We start from the raw sequence: 19,625 nt of genomic DNA, 5'->3' as shown, positions 1-19,625 counted from the left end.
AATGATGTCTTGTCCTAGACTATTACAGAAATGCTGTGTGCTTCAATTTTGCATCATCTAACCCATTAGACTGTTGGTCCTTTATAGATAATAGGATTCTTTAGTCAGTAGAATGTTATAAAGATTATTACATTAGCACTAGCTTTTATGTCTGTATGTGAAGCAGTATTAACACTGTCTGCATTTCTGACTAGTGTTTTAGAGGCATAAAAATGGAACCAAGACAGTGTGTAAATTAATACTGCTATTTCATTTCATAAGAGTATGTCGTGTTATTTTCTAAAGCAGAGTAAGGGCTACCTTTTATAAAGAAAACATTATTCTTGCCTCCAGGAATGGAATTATTCTCCTCCTACTCTGCCAGGCAGTGTAAGCTAAGGGCCAGGTTATATACTATGCTTACAATATAAATATTAATGGTTATGAAAGATCCTATACTTATGGACCACAACTGCTTCTTTTGGATATTAGATCTTGAATTTAAAACAGTAAAATATTAACAATAAAAGGAAGTGATCTGTGAAACTCTTGGGTTTAAGATATGAAATCTTGAAATGTTTGAGACATTTCAAAATGCCTTTTGAATCACTTTCACATCCCATTCCACCCCTCTTCTTGGAAATGTAATTTATTAAAAAGTGAACTTTAAATATATGTGAGAAGCTACTTGTAAATCTAGAACTGAATGCAGCTTTCACCTGCTTTTCATTAGCTTACTGTATGTTAGCTTCTAAATACTTCTAATTTTGCATACTCTATACTGAAGAAGTTGTGATTTATTGTTTCTTTTACTGGATAGTAGGAAGCTTGCATTTCCTGAATATAATAGTGTTGTTTACATTTGTAGGAGCTGGAGTTGTGTCGGAGGCTATACAAGTTGCATTTCCAGTTGCTGCTTCTGTTCCAAGCCTATTGCAAACTCATCAGTCAAGTAAAAACAATCAAAAAAGAAGCAGAGGTAATGAAAACCATGCCATTCAGCTAGTAATTGTTGACATTTTAAAAGCAGACAATTTAAAACACATTTTGATAACATTTTCATCAGTGGGACATCCTTTTAGAAAACTGGAGGAGAGTTCCAGCTGTTTTATAGCCAATTAATAAAATATTTAAGTAGAGCTTCCAAGAATTTTCTGAGATGTTCAATTATCTGTGTTGATTTTTGTACAGCTTGAAAGCTCTTTTAAAAAAGACAGGAACGTAGGGAGTCCAGTGATGAGGATTTTAAATATTTCAGTAGCACTCCTGGTGTATTCTAATCAAGCTACAATCAAGGCACATCAGTTCCTCTCAGCAGAGCTGAGCCTTTCCATCACCCTGGTGTTTCCTATAGCAAACACCATTGCTTTCTACCACCTGTTTCATTTAACTGTGTCACTTCAGCCATCATTCAGTTACTCTGCAACCTTAGTCCCCACCCTAAGCACAATTAGTACTGCATTCTCAACAACCCTATATGTTCATCACTTGTATTTCCAGATTTTTGTAGAGGCTGAAAATAAGTTTGTATTTGAAGAACGCTGTGGAAGGTTGGCATCAAATCAGTGCCACTTCTTGCCTTGGTCAGATGCAGAATCTGTTTTACTCATGCTTTGCAGCTAAAGCCAATATATATTATTATATACACTGAGTGCACTACTCTCACTGTGCTGGGTTACCAGTCTTCCAGATTTTTTCCTTCATATTTAACATGTCCTTGTAATGACACCATTGCTGTCATCCCTTTCTGAAATGTTTCATTCTTCTTGTCAGTTTATTAAGTAACATAAGGAAAAAAGAAATGTATTTTTTGAAATAAATTTTAAAAGAACTAAGATGGAAACTTCATCAGGGAAAGCCCAAATAATTGTCATGCATTCTTGGGCCATTGAATTAACTGCAGAAAATATTTGGGTGTTCTATTTCTCATTATTGCACAGAGGAGGAAAAATAAAAACCTGATCTTCTGCAAATTATTTTGGCTTGAAATACATTTAAACTAGAAAAGGTAACTTATACTTGTTTTAGGTAATAAACATGTCTGAAGAACTTGCTCTTTTGGAGAGCTGCCTGAAAGAGGCTGAGGCAGTGTCTGACAGTGGTATCGAAGAAATTGAAATTGCAGAGGCTTCCCAAGCTAGCACAGAAACAGCTATTCACTCTCTCATTGAATCCCTGAGAAACAAGGAGTTTGTGTCAGCTGTGGCACAGGTCAAGGTTTTCAGGTAAGCCAAATTGCATGTTATTTTCCATTGCATTTTCTTGTCTTCTGTTCAAATGTCTGGTTAGAGAACATTTGAACATCTAGGGTTTTTTTAATGCTTACATCCAAACTGTGTGTTTACAGGTCTATTTGGCCCCACGACATCTTTGGCAGTTGTGAAGATGACCCCATTCAAACATTGCTGCACATCTATTTCCGTCATCAGACACTTGGCCAGACTGGCAGCTTTGCAGTAGTAGGCTCCAACCAAGATATGTCTGAGGCCAGCTCAAAGCTGATGGAACTTAATCTAGAAATCCGAGAGTCTCTCCGCATGGTGCAATCCTGTCAGCTTCTAGGGAAGATCAAAACAGGAATAAATCTTGTCACCACTGGATTCTGAAGAGCTGTCACTTAGAAAAGAACTAATGATGAAGACACTTCAGGCTATTACTGTGCACCTTTCACAAAAGATCAAAAAAAAAACCAACAAACCTCCAGCAAACCTGGCAACCAACACACTTTTATCACAGCAAGAAACTGTTTCATCAGAAGTAAAATCCTGAAAATTGGAGTGAACATCCTACTTGACTGCTCTTTCTACACAGCAGCCTGTGTGGCAGTAGTATTTTTTTATTAAATTTATGTATAAAAACATGAAAGGAAAAGGGCTTAAACATGCATAGATATGCATTATTTTCTGTTGTAACAGAACTATAAGTGATGTTTGCAACAACAGCCTCTACACGTTGGATCAATATTGCAGGTGGGATGAGGCTAAAATCAAGGCTGGTTTATTTTGGCTGAAGACCTGCAAGACTTCCTGGCTTTCCAGCAGTAGTAGATAAAACCATCAACTAACACCTAATGAGACACTTTGCAACACCATGAAGAATGTGCAGTCAAACATGAGCAGAATGACATATTACTGCAAAAACCATTGACTTCTCACTTTTATTTGCTTTTGTTGACTGTAATAAGGAAATAATGTGTGTGAGGTAGAATGTATGGCTATGTGACAGTTGTTTTTTGAAGGTATGGATGATTGTTAAATAAGGTCTCAGAGCATGCTTAAAAGAGCTGCAAGATTATTTTTGAAGAAATTTTATTTTATTAGATCTAATCCTCATAGTGTGTAAATGTTAGGACATTTAATAATATTTTAAACTGGGATTTCCCAGTGTTTCTAAAAGAAATAATATATCTGTTAACTTTATTGGAATGCTGCTCAGTTCTCTGACCAGTGCTTATGTTTCAAATATTGATAACTAACCAAAAAGTAGCTGCCTGCAGAGACTTTAAAATGTATATTAAAGATATATGCTGCCCATCAGCAATTCTCATTAGAAGTTAACTTATTTTATTCTGTATATATTCTAGAAACTGTATAGTGCAAAACCAGTATTTTTCGTGTAAATTTGTGCAATGCACTGTTAAAACAGTAGGTGTATAAAGCTATGAGGAGAAGGGGGCATTCCCTCTTGGTAGTCACTTGCAGTACTTGCAGTCTGAGTAGCCTGCAGGGTTTGAAGAGTTCGAATGCATGTATATGCATCTTCATGACTCAACTGAAGCCTAAGGAATTGGGACTATAGAAAAAAAAAAAAAAAAAAGACAAAAAAAACCCAACAACCCTGACTACCAAAACATGCAAACAGGCAATATACTCATAGTTCAGTGTCAAAGTCTGTAGCATAAAACAAACTGGATTCTGTTGAAACCAACAGCATTTTGTAGAGAAAAAAAAAAAAAAAAGAAAAAAAAAAAAAAAAAGAATGTAGTCCCACAATTCCTGTTATTTGAAAGGAACACCCAGTATTTTTATATACATCTCTTACCCACTGTGATTTTTTTTTTAATGGGCTCTAATTCCAGAGTTTAGAATGTAGAATTGAAATTCTTAGCTCTGCCTTTTTGGGGGAATTAGGCCCCACTAGAAATGTAATTATGCTGAAATGCATTAATTGAAGGCACTGTGCACGCTGTTGGACTGCTGACAGTAGTTATGTTATTCTAACAAGTTCTGTAACTGGTCAAGGCACATTCATATTCACTGTATTTTTTTTCCCCTGTCCCTGATAAAACTGAATTATTTTGATGGTTTTGTGGTACTGTAGATGGTGTTCTTAATTATTTAACTAGTATTTACAGGGGCTAGGTGGTTTTATTTAGGGGCGCATTACACTTTTATTTACATCATCTTTTACCAGCTTTTTTTGTAAAAATAAAAAACATTGTATCTCTCATTTTGTGTATTTTTGCAAGCTAGAGTTTAAATACTTTAGCTAAACAGACTAAACACTGACACCAGAGGTCTGGGTGCCCTAAAGTAATTTTTTTCCTTTTAGGTTCTGTCTTTACAGCAGCATTTTTCTGGGCATCTTCTGAAGCTGTTCATGGATTTCTCATGAGACTCCAGCCTGCATTGCTATATGTAATTTCTTATGTTACACATCTTCCTCCATTTACAATGACTAGTGGAACTTGCCCTATGGAGCAGAATCATGTTAGCTGACTGTCTTTTGATATTGCTATAATTTCATTAAGCTTTTCAAAAATTACTCAACTACTGCTCGAGCTGCCACCCTCCATTATCTGGTACCAGGTCTGTGCCAAACCCAAAGCTGTGGTAAAGCCATCTAGAAACAAGCAAAACATCAGACATCTCCTGTAAAGCTGAGCTAGCATGTGCAAAAGAATCTCATTATGAAAAAGCTGTACAGAGCAAGTTCAGGATAGCTTTGAAGAACTGGCACCATGAAGGCTGTTCCCTTCCACTTTGCATAATTACAATAGGTCAGGAGTAGCATTCCTTCTTCCTGCTGAGTCTAGGAAGAAGTGCCCACAATCAGTGTGTACTGTCATGGACATGATGTGGCAGTAAAGCTGAAAAAGTACTAGAAAGTACAGAGTTGTACTTGGGCATCAAGCAGTAAAAGCACTGAACATATTTATGTAAGAGGGATGACACTCGGGAACTAAAGAATTCTGCAGGATTAAGGAAAGCTTGTTTAATATGGCTGCCCACTGCATTGTTCTCCTCCAAGCCACAGAGCTTTGCAATAGCTAATGAAAGCAGGGGTGACCTCCTTGCTGCTACTGCCACATGGAGCCTTCAGCTGCTGGTGAAGCACAGCACCCAGTTCACATCAGCTAAGCCTGTTCTACATCTTACCATGCAGAACCAACTGCTGCTTTGACTGTAGTTAGTGGGGACAACAGCATTTAATTGTACTAGATTTCACTTTGGGCTAGTACTGATAATCACACAAGAGTCACCATATTCACAGCAAGTAATCCTCGAAGCAATGTTTAGTGAGGATGCCTGTATAAATAGGAAGCATTCAGCTGCTCATATTGCCATGATTTCATACTGGCATGGCACAGAGCTTCAGTTCTCTGACTCATGACCAAGGTGCACAGACCCATTACAGTCAGTTTCTCAATGCATATATCAGGAACAGTCTACAGCTACTAGAATGGGGAAGGCAAACAGGAAAACATTGAGGAACATCCTTGGAGGGGAATATGCTCAGAAGCAAACATCCCAGATCACAGCTGCAACTGTAAACTGAGGCAGTGGGGCCAGGTGGCTGCAGAGAGGGCCCCAGGTGCATTCCTCAAGCTGGAGGCTTGCCACTGCTCATCACTTCAGTAACTTCAGGTGAGTACAAGGCACATGCATCAACAACAGAACACTACCCAGCTGTGAGGAAATTGAATAGGGCTAGGATGGAATTTGCTGTGAAAGTCTGTGAGCTGGTAAAGCAAGGGATATTTCCTTTTACTGTGACAAGTGGAAAAACACTTCAGGTAGAAGCATAAAATAGAACTGTGCTCTGCTCTGGGGGAAGTAGGTCTACTTGTTCCCAGAATGCCTCACACTGCTATAATAATGAATACAGCAAGAATAAATAAAATTACTTGGCAAAAAATTGACACTGAGGCATTAAGCCTACTGCAGCAAGTTCAAGGGGCATATTGAAATAAGGCAGGAATTTACAGCAAGATAAGTTAAGCATATAGTATTAACACTGCCCCTCAAACAAGACATGTTGATACAGAGGATATTGTTTGCCTACCCTGCCACACATTGGCTTCCAGTTAGAGATACAAGACCACCTGGCACTGAAGCTGTTCTACAGCATGGGCTCAGACTGGTTCTCCCTTTAGCCTTTAACAAACTGGTCTCTCAGGTAAGCTGGGTACATGTGTAGTTGGGTTTGAATATAAAAATCACTCTTTTCAAAGAGAAGCTACCTCAAGAGTTCTGCAAAAGGCTTGGTGACCATGCTTAATTTAAACATTAACAGTGTCAGTAGCATTCTCAGAAAAGTAAGTTTTCATTTGTGTTTACCCAGCTCCACAGCTAAAAGGCAGACTGGGGCAGTGGTGTAGGTTTTACTAACTTGAGAATCTTCTCAGATGATGATGCTGTTTGTCACAGTGTCAGTGTGTAACCCTTGGCTGAAGCACGGTGTTCCCATAGAGGGTACCACCACTGAGAGCACTATCTGCAAGTAACCAGTGCTGGTTTTGCTATTACTACCAAACATTACAATTCCTAGCTGCAAACCCAACCCCAGGGGAGAGTGGGAGTTCAATCCTTCTGATGGCAGGCATCTAAACTGTAATTAGATCAAACTCTTAAAGTATAATCCACTAAGTGCATAGCTCTTGCACTTCACCTGCAGGTTGAAAAGGAAGCCAAGCAGATGTAGTATTATTGTACCTTGCTTCTCTGAAGTGTCCCTTCTCTCCATAACCTTGTGCAACTAAGATGAGCAACACATTTAAGAGACCATCACCATAACATCAGTGACTCCATCCCTCAGCATTTTTTGAGGACTGTCCCTGGAAAGCTTCCTTTTTGTTTTGCCTATAAAGACAAGAACACCAACTTAGCTAAATGCAGACCAGCCACACCAGTGGAAGTGATTAAGTACTTACACAGCATTTCTCAATCATTTTCTAGTTATGAAAAACAGGTGCAGGATACTTTGTACATTGAACAGAAGTGTGCAAAATAACTGAATACTACTGGTATTGAAGGGTGGTCTACTACCTACTGCAGATGTCAATTTAATGTTAACTTCAAGCATTTGATTAGTGCAAGAGCAGCAAGAGAAACCCTTTCCAGCCGAGAGTCTACAAAGTCCTGAATCAGTTGTTTCCAAGACCATCACCGATTTACAATACACCTTTACACTTGTTGCCTATGCAATTTACTATATGCACCCTCTGAGTCGGGCAAAAACCCACCTGATCATTTGAGCGTGCTTTGCAATATTTTTATTTTCATGCTTTCCTAGCTACATCTCACCAAGTACCTTCAACAATACCATCAACAACAACCAAAAAAAAAAAAAAAAAAAACCAAACACAAAAAACCCCTGCTCTATTTGCAGTTTTCTTGAAGAGCCCTAAACAAAAACAAAAATCCCCATCCCATTCAGATGATGTATTTGAAACTGAACGTGCTGTCGCAGGAGAGGCGTTTCCCTTTGCATCTCCCACAGAGGTCCTGGCGGTGGGGCCTCTTGGGATCCACGTGCCGCATCTTCACGGGGCAGGTGCACCGCGTCTGCTTGCAGCTCTGAGGGAGAAGGCGGCGGTGGGCGGCCGGGCCCGGGAGAGGCCGGGCTCAGGGCAAGGCGAGGGTGCCTTACCTGGCAGGTGATGTCCTCCACGCGGTACGGGTTGTAGGACTTCTGGCAGGTCCGGCAGTACTGACGGAAATAGACCTGCGGGGAAGGCCGGGCTCAGCAGGGCGGCGAGGAGCTCGAGCCGGGGCCACCCGAGCCGGCCCTTACCTTGTTGGTGCCCTGGACGCACCAGACGTAGGCGCTCTCCCAGCGGATGTTGCAGGCCTTGCAGTGGTAGTAGCCGTACTTCTGCTCCAGAAACTGCCGGGGACAAGGTTATTCGACGGTGCGGGCCCCTCCCGGGCCAGCCCTGCCGCGCTCTGCTCCCCCGGGCCGACACTCACCTGGAAGCGCAGGCGGGTCTTGCCTGCCGACGACTGCGGCTTCTGGGGTGAGGCTGGCGGCTCTGCCGGCTGGGCTTGAGGCTCTGCCGGCTTTGCCTCGGCCGGCTCCGGCGGCTGGGCCGGCAGCTCGGCTGGCTTTGCCTCGGCTGGCGGCTCGGCCGGCTCTGGCGGCTCCTCCTGCTTTGCCTCCGCCGCCGGCTCCGGGGGTGCGGCCGAGCGCGGCGCGAGTGGCTCGGCCGGGCGCTGCTCCAGCGGCTCGGCGCCACCCTCGGGGGGCTTCTCCCAGCTCGCCCGCACGGCAGCCGCCTCCGCCGCCCGCTGCTCCCGCAGCGCGGCCGGCTCCTCCTCGACGGCCGCCGCCTTGTCCTGCTTCTGCGGCCGCCGCTCCGGCTCCAGGCTCGGCTCCTCCAGGAAGGCGGTGAGTCTGCGGGACGCCACGGGCGAGTAGACGGCGATGGTGCGGGGGAAGCGCACGGCGCGGGTGCTGGTGGTGGCGGGGCTGCCCAGCTCCTGTTCCCGCTCCCGGGACGCGGCGGGGCCGGGGCGGCGGCGCAGCAGCGTGCGGGGCCCGAGCGAGCACTGCACCGAGGCGTCCTGCCGCGGGTTCACCTGCACGCCCACCTCCTTGGTGTTGGCCTTGCGGAGCCGCGGCGTCAGGTTGGGGTTGACCTGGGAGAGGATGGCCTTCAGCTGCGCCCGCTGGTAGTTGTCGAAGTACTCGGCGGCCGCCTCCCCGTAGCCCGAGAAGTAGCTGCTGCTGCTGCCCCGCGGCCGCCAGCTGCCCGCCGCCCCTCCTTTGCCCTTGGGCGGCGGGTAGCGGTAGGAGTAGGGGTGGTAAGCGGTGTAGAGGTAACTCGCCATCGCTTCCTCGGCCATTGCACCGGACCCGGGGCGACCCCTGGGCGGTGGCCTTAAATACCCCCGGGGCGGGGCCGGGCTTCCCTCGCCCCCGACGGGCGCCGGCCTTGCGGCCCCCTCCCATCCCCACCTGGTGCGGGCCTTGGGCCATCCCCCACCCCCTCACAGCTCCCCAGCTGAACCGGGCAGCGCGGCTCTTAATTGCCTCCAAGGGAGTAAACAGCGGAGAACACGAATTTGTTTCGGCTTCGCCATGTATTTGTGGTGAGAACAATGAGAACAATGCTTTTACAGCAGGTGGGAGGCACAGAGATATACACGCGACGTGTTTATTTCCTATCATCTGAACTGACACTGAGTTGGTGTTGACTCTGTAGAACATTGTTTCTTCCTTTTGCCCATTCCTGCTGCACTCAGCCAGGCAGCAGCCTCCTTGCATGAAGTTTTACAGTTACTGGTTTGTGTCACAGTGGTACTTTCTCGTTTTTTTTTTTTCCTTCTTTTTTTTTTTTTTTTTTTCATGTTTACTTTTGAGGAAGTAGAACTGTCATGGTAATAAACACATATCACCTTTTACAATGGGAGCAGCTGGAGAAACGACAGAGGCTGGGCAGCTCCGCTTGCACAGCAGCGAGCACAGCCCCAGCCTGTTTGCAAGCACAACACACATTCATCTCTAGGGGAGTTACCTCTTTGTCCTGCCTAAAGCGCCGTCTGAGTCGGCTCCATCTGAATGGAGTTGTGCTCCTCTGCGGTCACTGTGCCATATGAAGTATCAGCTACCTCCTCTTCCTTCAGTTTCTTGTAGGAAATATCTGTGTCTTCCTCTTCACCAAGTGTATCTTGCTTGTAGCTGTCTCTTCCGTACATCTTGTATGCCAGCACAAACAGTCCTGCTTCTGCTGACTGAAAAAGCGCATAAAGGAGGGGAAACATGTACATGCTCCCGATGATCTCCGGGGAGAAGGTGAGTTTTAGAATGGCGGTGCAGAGCTGGACGTTTTGGCACCCTGTTTCCAAAGATACTGTTCTCCTGCAGTGTGGGGGCATTTTAAAGACCGTGGCCAAGCCGTATCCCAAGGCGTACCCTGCCAGAGGCATCAGCACTGCAATGGCGTAGACAGAGGCAGGAATCTGTGCCAACAGATCTGGGCCCAGCATGGTCCCAGTCAGGATGAACAGGACCACCAGAGTCACCAAGAGAGACCACAGGGAGATCTGGCAACAGATACAGACATTGACACACAACGTGAGGGATAATATTTTGAAAGGATAAGCATAGCAGGTAGAAGCATTCTAAAGTGTCTAAACGGCAAAACATGGTTTCAGTGCCCTGCCCAGGTTTGCTTCTGGCCTGGGATTTTGGTGGTGTTTGTTCATATCCCAGGAATGGAATGGGCTGAGGTCATCCTCCATCATTTTGTTTTGGGATGACTTGCTGGGAAACAAGAGTCAGGACTAGTGCCTCACTTTTTCTTTCTCAATTAAGCCAATTTAATTGCATGTTTTAAGGAAGTGTGGCCGTGCCTGCAGGTTGGTTTTGCCTGACCAGGGTGCCGCAAGAGTGGGGAGAAAGCAGGATGTCACAGAACACTACAGTGTCCAGGATGCCTGTTGGGGTGCAGCACCACGCTGCCCTCCTTCCAGCGTGCTGCGACAGGGGGTTACCCACCCTTTCCCTCGCTTTCTCTGTCCCACCGTTTTATTTCAAGACTGTAAGTCTTTGTATTCCACCTAAGTAGTTGAATATATCTGTGTGAGACTGACACCGGTTCGGAGGGACCAGAAAGCTTAGTGCCGTCGCCGTCCGTCCCCGGTGCCGCCCCGGGCATCCCCCTGCTCCCGTCCGGGGCCGTGCCTACCTTGACCAGCAGGTCGGCGGCGCGGGGGTGCCGGTAGCGGATCAGCACCCCCAGGCCGATGGGCAGCAGGGTGCTGCCCAGCGTCAGGCTCACCGCCCCCAGGGGCAGCAGCTGCACCACGGCCGTGTTGATCCAGTGGCGGCTGTAGATCCAGAGGCAGAGGGGCATCAGGAAGAGGGCCAGCAGCGTGGAGGAGGCCGTCATGATAATGCTGTGCCGGGGAAATCAAAGAAATGCTCCATCACAACGCGCCCGGCCGGGGACAGTCCCTGAGAGCCCCAAGCCCCGCTAGAAGTGGGTTCTGCAGCCGGCCGGGCATTTCTCACGGCAAGAGCCGGCTCGCTCTCCTTTCTTCGCTCTCCATCCTCCACCCTTTTCCCTGCTCCGGCCAAAGCGCGGAGAAGGAGGCAGGAGGCGTGTCGGGGCTCATGTAAGATCCTCCACGGGAGAGGCAGGAGAGCAGCGCTGGCGATTCCTAGCGCGCCGTGCCCGCCCGTCCCGGCTCCGCCTGCGGCAGGTGCCCAGCAAACCCTCCCCGCGTCCCGGGGCCGCGGCATACCCCGGCCGGCTGAGAGCGAGGGGCAGCGGGGCACCTACCTCAGATTCATATCCCCGTCGACGAGCACCGACATCAGGTTGGAGAGGTTGCCGCCGGGGCAGCAGCCGCACAGCAGTACAGCCACGGCCGCCACCTCGTCCAGGGCGAAGATGAGGGCGAGGAGGAAGGCCACCAGTGGCATGGCCACGAATTGTCCCAGCAGCGCCAGCAGCAGCCCTACGGGCCGCCGGAGCTGCTGCCCCAGCTGCCCCAACTCCACGGCGCAGCCCAGCCCCAGCATGGTCGCGCAGAGCCCCAGCCCCACCAGCACGCTCAGGCCCTGGCTGAGGGAGCGGTCCCCGAAGGTCTCGCCGCCCCCCTGTGCCAGCGCCCCGCCGTCGGGGCCGGCGCCCCCCGCCGCCGCCGGGGTCTGCGCGGAGCTGGCCATGGGCTGCGCGGCCCCGGGAGCCGCCGGCTCCCGCCCAGCCCGGAGAGAGCGCGGGCGGCGGCGCCGTCAGTGGGGGGCGCGGGCAGGGCTCGTCCCGGCGGGCGGCGGAGCGCGCATCCCTCCCGGCCCCGCTCGGATCTCCGGCGCTGCTGACGCGGTCCCCGGCTTCTGTCTGCTGCGGGCGCGTCCCCGGCCCCACGCGGGGCCACCCCCGCCGTGGGCGGTGTCTCGCCTCGACGGCGGCAGCGCCAGCGCCGCCCGGCCCCGGCGGAGGGAAGCGCAGGGACTGCGGGACCGCGGCCGCGTCCCCCTCCGGTGCCACCCCGGCAGCCGCTCCTGGAGCCGGCAGGGCCCGACCTGTCCAGCTTGGAACTGAGGTATCTATCACAGGATTTTCTTTGGCCTCGGCATTGCAAAAAGGTCAATTAGCGGCGCGATGCGGGTGGGCAGCGCTAGACCCCTCTGCTGAATGATTACCAAGCTCGTTCCCCCCTCCTGGCAAGTTGCTATTGATGTGAAGGTTTTGGAATGTGTGAGGAAGGATAGAAAGCCCTTTTAAGAGGTCGAGCAGGACTTGCTGCTGCTGCTTTCTGCTTTTTTTCTGGTGGGGACTCAGAAACTTGTCAGGAGAGTAGTACCTTTTGAAAGGTAGTCAGTACACGTGAAAGAAACAAGCAAACTTACAAGAACACAAATATTCAATCCAGGGTAAGACATTTAGTCTGTCACCCAAAAATCACATCCAAGGGCGATTAAACTTTTTTCAGTCATAAAATTGTGCTTACAACATTTACATTTCATTTAATTATTGTGTGCCACCCTGTTCCTTTAGAAGCAAAGTGCTGTATAGAATGCCCAACTAGACTCACAAGGGCAGGAGTTCTTGGGAGAGGAGGGCAGCTTCCAAGGGCAGGAGATATGTCAATGACTCTCACTCTTGGCACTCCTATTGGCCTTGTCTTAGGAATGTAACTCATTCCCTCGTTCACCCTCAGAGTTTAGAGGGGTGGCAGCCACCACTACAGTGCCCCTTGGCTTCTGCATTTGGTGTGTGGCTCTGTTTCTGCATGGAGCATTTCGGGTCACAGCTGAAGGGACACACATTGGATTTAAGGAGAGAGCCTATGGGTGCTGCCCTGGCTGGCTGCTTGCCTTAAGCTCCATCAAACAGCAAGTTTGGGTAAAATTTTAGGCTGTCCCAGGTCTTGAGTAGAAATTATTGGTGGTTTGAAAGAAAAGCAGATGGTTTGCTTTTTAAACCTTTGGTTCTTTCTTGGGGCAGGGGTGACACAAGAAGTGCAGGTAGTACCTGGTGACAAAATCCTGGGAATGCAACTTTGCCAAAATGATGCCAAGTTTTATACCGTTCTGCCTGTGTTTGTTTCCTTGTCATTAGCCTAAGGAGAGCTCAGGGAAGATGAGTCATCGAAGCTGAACAATCAAATAGGATCCGGATTGCTTTAGTTCATTCATATTTTTAGGCTCTAGAGGAGGGGAGCTCAAGATCTGGTAGACTTTTGGTGCCAACAGCATTCTCTGGGTTTAATTTTCTGGTTTGCATGTGCAGGAAAGTGCTTGCAGTGTATTTACTGTGCTTCATAAAGTCTTACCACTGTTACATCTTATTCTACCTGTCATGTAGCCAGTGCTTTGCTTCCCAACATGCAGGCCATTTGCTTACCATACCCTCCCTGGTTTGTAAGAAATGCCCAGGTGGTTCTCTGTGGTGTGGCTGAGCAGGGATCACTGTGGGCAGACCAGGATGGATGCAAGCACAAGGCTTATTGAGCAGGTGGAAGGGCTTCCTGCTTTATCTTTGACTGTCACTCTGCAGACTCCCCACTGCATCAGGGCTGGTCACAGGAAGATATTATTATATCATAATGTGTGGCACCCATGGTGCAGGCAGTTACAGGAGGAGTCCAGTATCCCTGGAACAAGATGCAGGCTTTCAGAGCCCACTCAGCATAAACTTCAGTTTCAAGGGACACTGAACTATAGTGGGAAAATGTCATGAATGCATCGTAGCAAATCAAGACCTCTTGAGGTATTTGTTATAATTAATCAACTAAAATTAAACTCATGGTTTAAACACAAGCAGTGAAGCTGCCTCCAGGGAAAGCCAAGTCTGAACCCAGCCAATGTGTTTTGCTAATTGTCCATCCTCTAAGTACCTCCACTCCAGGTGGGCACCTGGCGTATTTTCACATGCAGCATGTAGAATGATAAAACATTGTACCTGCTGCTGAGCATGGTTCTTGTCTCTAACTTGCTGCAGGCTTTCCTGATACATCATCATGAAAGCACAGTCTGGAGTCTGGAGTGATGCTGAGCAGTTTTGCAGCATCTGGCTGTGAGGCAGATGAACACCTCCATGTCTCTAAATCCATGGGTAATTCCCTTCTGCTTTTTTTTTGTGGAGGGCAGGAGAAAGGATATTGCCTACCCTGCTATTACTGGAAGCCACAAACTGAATATTTGAGTATAAAAAGACTTGGCAAGTAAACCTGATCATACATCATTCTCAATTATTCCTTAGTTAGTCCTTCTGTTGAAAAATGGGTGAGAGGATGAGAGTTAGCAAGAACAAAGAAGAGGGAGGGAAAGGACTTCTGAAATATGAATTTGTTGTAGTTTGTAACTTTTATTAAAAATGTTGCTTTACAATAATCTTAGAAGAGGGTTGATTTTCACAGAACACTTGTGCTATAAGCAATCTGGAGAGGCAGAAGTCTCTCAAAGCCAAGGAATTCTGTTTGCTCCTTTATAACAGGATTTTTGTGGCTCCCCAGTCATTGTGTCTATGCTTCCTCTTGGTGACCCCCAAGAGAAATTGCTGTGAGTGTTGTTCACTGAGCTGAATTTGGGGCAGCAAGAGGAGATTTGGTGCATGCCTGTCACTCTGCAGGTTCTAGAGCCTCAAGCAAGAAAGGTTGGTTTGCACATCCCAAATGAGTCAAGGATAAACCAGAGTTTTGAACTGGAAACCCTGAGTCCCAAACATTGCACTTAGGTGTGTGCATGCCATAGTTAAGAGCATTCCATAAAAGCAGCCAATGGGGCTGGATAAGAAAGCAAGGGGTGGTCTCCCCCTCTTTTCCCACTCTTCCCATTTCACTCAATATCCATTGCAGCTGCCCTCTCCTCCTCCTTGGCTCTTGCTGTGCCTGGCTCTGTGGGAAGTGGCGTCACCCTCCTGTAAGTCACGCTCTGCCTCTCTGCACGTCCCTGCCAGCTGATTTGTGGAGCTGTGCCGGGTGTTTGCAGGGGAAGAGAGGCCTCTGAAGGATAGTCCTGGAGGATGGGAAGCTTTCAGTCAGCACCTTACGGCAGTGGTGCTACTAAAGACGCTGGGACAAAATACTGCTGTGAAAGTGATGTTCAGGTGAGACCTAGCAGGAGTGGTTTCTGATTTCCAGGGGATATACAATCCCTTCATTTCTATCTTACTTGCTATGCACCTAGGCTATGGATAGAAAATAAATTAAATTAAAGACTTCATAGGGCGATAATCATTTACCATGGGAAAAAGTCTTTGCTGTTGCCTTGAATTAAACTATTCCTTTATGGTGTATTGTGTGAGCCCCTATATGAAGTTTAGAGTAATTTTGTGGTAAACTACATGAAATGCATAAGCTTGATCTTATTTATAATGTAGATCCAGAGCACTTATTTTTGTGGCTTAGGAGAGTTAGGAATTGGAGCCTAGTTGTACAGAGATTTTGGTGCTTTTGCTTGTTCTTCCATGGCTACCCTTGTGTCACCTGGTCCTTTGCTGAGCTAGGACCTGTCTCCCCTCTGTATCTCAGCAGGAGTACCCAGGGGGCTTTGCACCTTTTGTTACTCCCACCCATAGCCCACACTTGCAGAGCCAGCAACTGTAGGATCTTAGAAGACAAGTGACTCTCCTTTCTAAAAATTTTATGGTTTTTGGGAGCTTGGTCACTAAGCAGTTGAGAAAATACATTTTGGAAATGAGATGAAGCACTGAGATCTGTGCAATTAAGTTTTTCCTAAGAAACCTCCCCTGCCAGACACAGGCAGGAACTGCTTTGGTGAGGATGTGCCGCTTGATTGACCTTGCTCCTGCCCCAAGATATTTGTGTTTCACACAAAGGCAGAGTGCAGTTGTACCATGGAGGTGGAGAAAACAAAGAAGTTGTGGGTTTCCTGCTACTTCATTGCTCCTGCAGCTGTCTGTAGTGCAGGTCTCTAGAACAGACCTTCCTTTCCTGCTCAGTCCTGCTTGGTAAATCTTCACAGTAATTAGTATCTTTTATTCCATGGCAAACATCCTCTACCAGTTCCAGGGTCTGAATTTCAGGGTGCAGAAAATTAGGTAAGTGTTTGTTCCTGTCTTCTTCAGCAGCAGTCACTGCTACATTCCTGTTTTCTCCTCTTACAGGTGAGATCCCATCAAATCATCCTTGCCTTCTCCTGGCTGAGGTGGCAAAGGCATCCAAGAACCCTCCTGTGCTGCATTGCATCTGCCTCTCTTCTTCTCTGTGTCTTTGTGATTTCTCTGTTCATGGGAGTGCTGCCCCCTTTTCTCATGGGTTCCTCTTCCTAATGATGCCTGTTTTGGTACAGTCCTGCTCTGTATTTGTGCTTGCCTTGGGAGCAGTGCTCTCTCCCAAGCAGCTTAGAGCCTCTGAGATTTTATTAAATTGAAATGGTGTGGAAGGGAAACAGGCATAAGCCTCATTACCTGGCTGGGCAGTCTCCTTTCTGTCCCCTCTATGTGTTCAGTCTGAGTGAATGGGAACAGATCATTTCACTGAAGCTCTGGGTTAGCAGTCAAGGGCAGAAATTATTGAGATAAAATCCTTCTGTTGCACTTGGTGTTTCCCAGTATTTATTTTTAAGATGTCTGAAGACCATTAATCAACAAGTAAGAGCATGATGCCTCAGGTCACAATGTTCCAATACTTCATAATTAGAACTAAGTGTATAAGGCTGCGTGATCTGCCTTCTAAATGAAGGCAATGATTGCCAACCATCCCATTAAAAAAGGTCTTCTGGTCCATGAAAAAAGATGAAATCAGGGAGTCATTGAAGAATAATTTTGTAAATTGACTGCTGACAGTGAGTTGTTGAGGCAGTTGTATCCCTACAACTGTAAAACAATTACGAGCAGCAGTTTTTCTTTAAGCAAATAAATGCCTTTATGTGAGGTACCTTTACCCTGATTCAAATAAGACAGGATTCTGCTTCATTCACTGTTCCCTTTTGTTGTCATTTGATCTTTTCCTGGAGTTGGAGTATTATCAGGATTAAGATGAAAAGTCGTAATAAATGATCTGATGACTAATGCATGCGTTGGTCCAGAAAAGCCAAAATTAGCATCCTGCCCCATCACACAGGGACAGGGACAAGGAGGTGAGATGAGGATGACTCTGAAAGTACTGGACTCAAAAGAAAAAGAAAAATTACATCACTCACCTGCCAAATATTTCTCTGTATTAAAAGGAATGTTAATGGTGAGCCCCATGGGAATGATAATAGTTAATAGCATCAATATTCTGTATCTCAGGTTACACACAAAAAATCTCTTTGCACTCAGTTGCCAGCCATTTGTATCATGGCATTGAAGGTGTGCCTGGATGTGGACTAAAGCTGATTTTTGCTAGCATAAACATAGAATAAAAATGCCTCTTGTCCTGCTGCCAAATTTGTACCAAATATTAAAAATGAATATCAGTAATGCTGATCAGCAAATAAGCAAGCCCTTGAACATAGGTGGACCATTACCTAAATTAACTCTCAGGCTGTCTAGAGAAATATCTCAGGGAAATGGGGAGAAATAAATCTCAAACGTCATAGGCACCTCTTAATTCTTGTCTTAGCCAATGTTGTACATTAATGCTATGAAAATAGCCTTGACATAGTTATGTGCACTTTTAAAACTGTGGTGAAGCAGAACATTTTTTAATAAACCATGGTATCAGTAGAGCCTGTATGTTACTGTAGCTGAGGCAGATGTACTCTGGGCTTTGTATATTTGTTGATTTTCCAGAGAGATGAAAGCATGAAAGTCTTCATCAACAAGATCTTTTATTTCTTTTCTGCAATGCTTGAGCAGAAATACTGGGTGTGAAGCCAGGGAAGTATTTGTTCCTGCCTGGGATATCCATTCTACCACTAGCTGAGAGTAATCTCTTCTTATGAACTCACAACTCCTCAGAAACACAATGGGTTTAAGCTGCTGTAAGAGAGATTTGAATTAGATACTGATGGGGAAGTAAAAGCAGTGTGCTGAATGCTGGATAGTCTGATCAGGCAGCAGTGATCTCCCAGGAAAGGTCAGGCAAACATCTCCAGCTGCTGACTTCACTTTGGGTGGCACAGCAAGACCAGGTGACCCCTCAAGGCTCCTCCTGGTCCCTACTTACCTGGTTGTCTGGGACCTCGTGCAAATCCTTTATCCTCTGCAGTGACCCTGCTGGTACCAGTAGAACCTCACTTCTCATGGGGCCTGGCTGCAGGTGCAGCTGGAGCTGCTGGCAGCACCTTGGGGATCACAGGCATTGCCCAGGCTGGGGATGTCAGGCACTCTTCACAGCCCAGAAATGAAGCCTGTGTCCTGAGCTGCTTGCAAATGTTATTGAGCTGGCAGCATCTTGTATTCTTTCTGCCAGAGAAGGAGCCTTGGACAGAGCTGTTTTGGATTGGATAGTCAGAGGAAGGAATAAAAAGTGGTCAGCCCCTTGTTTCAGGGTGGAAGAATTAAAGAAAAAAGATTGGAATAAACATACACAAAAAGACCACCATAAGAGATCCTTTCCTCTGCTCAGTCCATTATAATATAAGAAAGCAAAAACTAGAGATATTAGTAAATTAATTTTAAGATACTAAAATATATCAATTCCTAAATTAATATAAATATATGGCATTTATTTAATACACACTGTTTAAAGCATATAATTTCTAAATAAAATATTTGAAACATATATTTTACCCATATATACATGGGTAGTCTAAATGCTGAGGAAGTTTCAGCAGGAGATTCTTGCTGCTGAAATCAAAGCTGGCTGGGACCAAAGGAGTAGCTGCTCCCAGACACCTGTCTTCTTGTCCCCAAAGAGTTTATTATCAAAGATGCAGGGTCATTACATTACCATGCTCATGTACAGAGGGAGAAGTTATCCATGGTGTGATTAATTTGCATAAGATCATGCTGGAAATAGTGGCGAAGCTGCACACTGCTGACAAGAGCACTAAGCTCCAACTGGTGCCATACTTCTAAGGAGGCAGCACTTACAGTGTGATCCTTATGACAAAAATAATCTGGTTTTCTACCATTGCCAAACATCCACAGAATCAATTGTCACTTGTAGCTTCTTGAAGTGTTGGAGTGGTATTGCTGATAGCCTCCTTAGGACCTGTCATAAGCAGTGAGCAATCACCTCTAGTCTCAAAGACATATGAATTCAGCTCCCAGAGGGACTCAGCAGGGAGGATGACTGATTCATTGTAAGGGCTTCTTTAAACCCTTTGATTCAGTAGCAAAGGAAAGGTGTCCAAGCATATTTTCCCTTCAGGTGGAGAGGCTGTCTCATAGCTTGTGGCTGTTCCCTGTCCCTGCAGCATGCTGGCACTCACCATTAGCATCCCAGGCCTTCTGACATTCAAGATATTTTTGGCAGTGATCTTAGCCTTTATTAGATAATGAAAGATATTATCTGAGAACTCAGAAGGAGATTTTAAAAAGACCTTAAGTAACCAAAAATTTAATTTTGAGGTCATAA

General features: G+C 46.3%; 3 protein-coding genes across 12 annotated transcripts in view; 1 reads left to right on the top strand and 2 right to left on the bottom strand.

Annotated features, from left to right (window-relative positions):
* Positions 1-4,428, top strand: part of FRYL (FRY like transcription coactivator) — a 158,657-nt gene extending 154,229 nt beyond the window's left edge. For all 9 annotated transcript variants that reach the window (XM_079305556.1, XM_079305555.1, XM_079305557.1 and 6 more), the window contains 3 exons: positions 848-958; positions 2,008-2,204; positions 2,327-4,428. In XM_079305556.1, coding sequence (XP_079161682.1) covers positions 848-958; positions 2,008-2,204; positions 2,327-2,585 — 567 coding nt within the window. In that variant the 3' untranslated portion in view covers positions 2,586-4,428. The remainder of the gene's footprint in view (positions 1-847; positions 959-2,007; positions 2,205-2,326) is intronic.
* On the bottom strand, positions 3,924-9,062 carry ZAR1 (zygote arrest 1). 2 transcript variants are annotated; one of them, XR_013774234.1, is made up of 5 exons: positions 8,172-9,053; positions 7,996-8,088; positions 7,852-7,926; positions 6,732-7,778; positions 6,619-6,683 (listed from the first exon to the last, which is right to left on the bottom strand). XR_013774234.1 is itself a non-coding variant. In XM_079305577.1 (4 exons), exons 1-4 carry the CDS (start codon positions 9,045-9,047, stop codon positions 7,635-7,637), a joined length of 1,188 nt encoding a protein of 395 aa, XP_079161703.1. In that variant the 5' UTR covers positions 9,048-9,062; the 3' UTR covers positions 3,924-7,634. The 2 variants fall into 2 exon arrangements, 1 of the variants encoding a protein (XP_079161703.1); XM_079305577.1 differs by having other exon boundaries at positions 3,924-7,778; positions 8,172-9,062.
* Positions 9,063-9,271: 209 nt separating this feature from the next.
* Positions 9,272-12,004, bottom strand: SLC10A4 (solute carrier family 10 member 4). The gene is made up of 3 exons (XM_079307321.1): positions 11,489-12,004; positions 10,892-11,102; positions 9,272-10,247 (listed from the first exon to the last, which is right to left on the bottom strand). The coding sequence occupies exons 1-3, from the start codon at positions 11,875-11,877 to the stop codon at positions 9,732-9,734; spliced, it is 1,116 nt and encodes a 371-aa protein (XP_079163447.1). The 5' UTR covers positions 11,878-12,004; the 3' UTR covers positions 9,272-9,731.
* Between the last annotated feature and the right edge of the window lie 7,621 nt (positions 12,005-19,625).

The sequence above is a fragment of the Erithacus rubecula genome (assembly GCF_903797595.1).
Source record: "Erithacus rubecula genome assembly, chromosome: 5".
In the NCBI taxonomy this organism is placed as follows: Eukaryota; Metazoa; Chordata; class Aves; order Passeriformes; family Muscicapidae; genus Erithacus; species Erithacus rubecula.
This window is presented reverse-complemented; position numbering and strand designations above follow the sequence as displayed.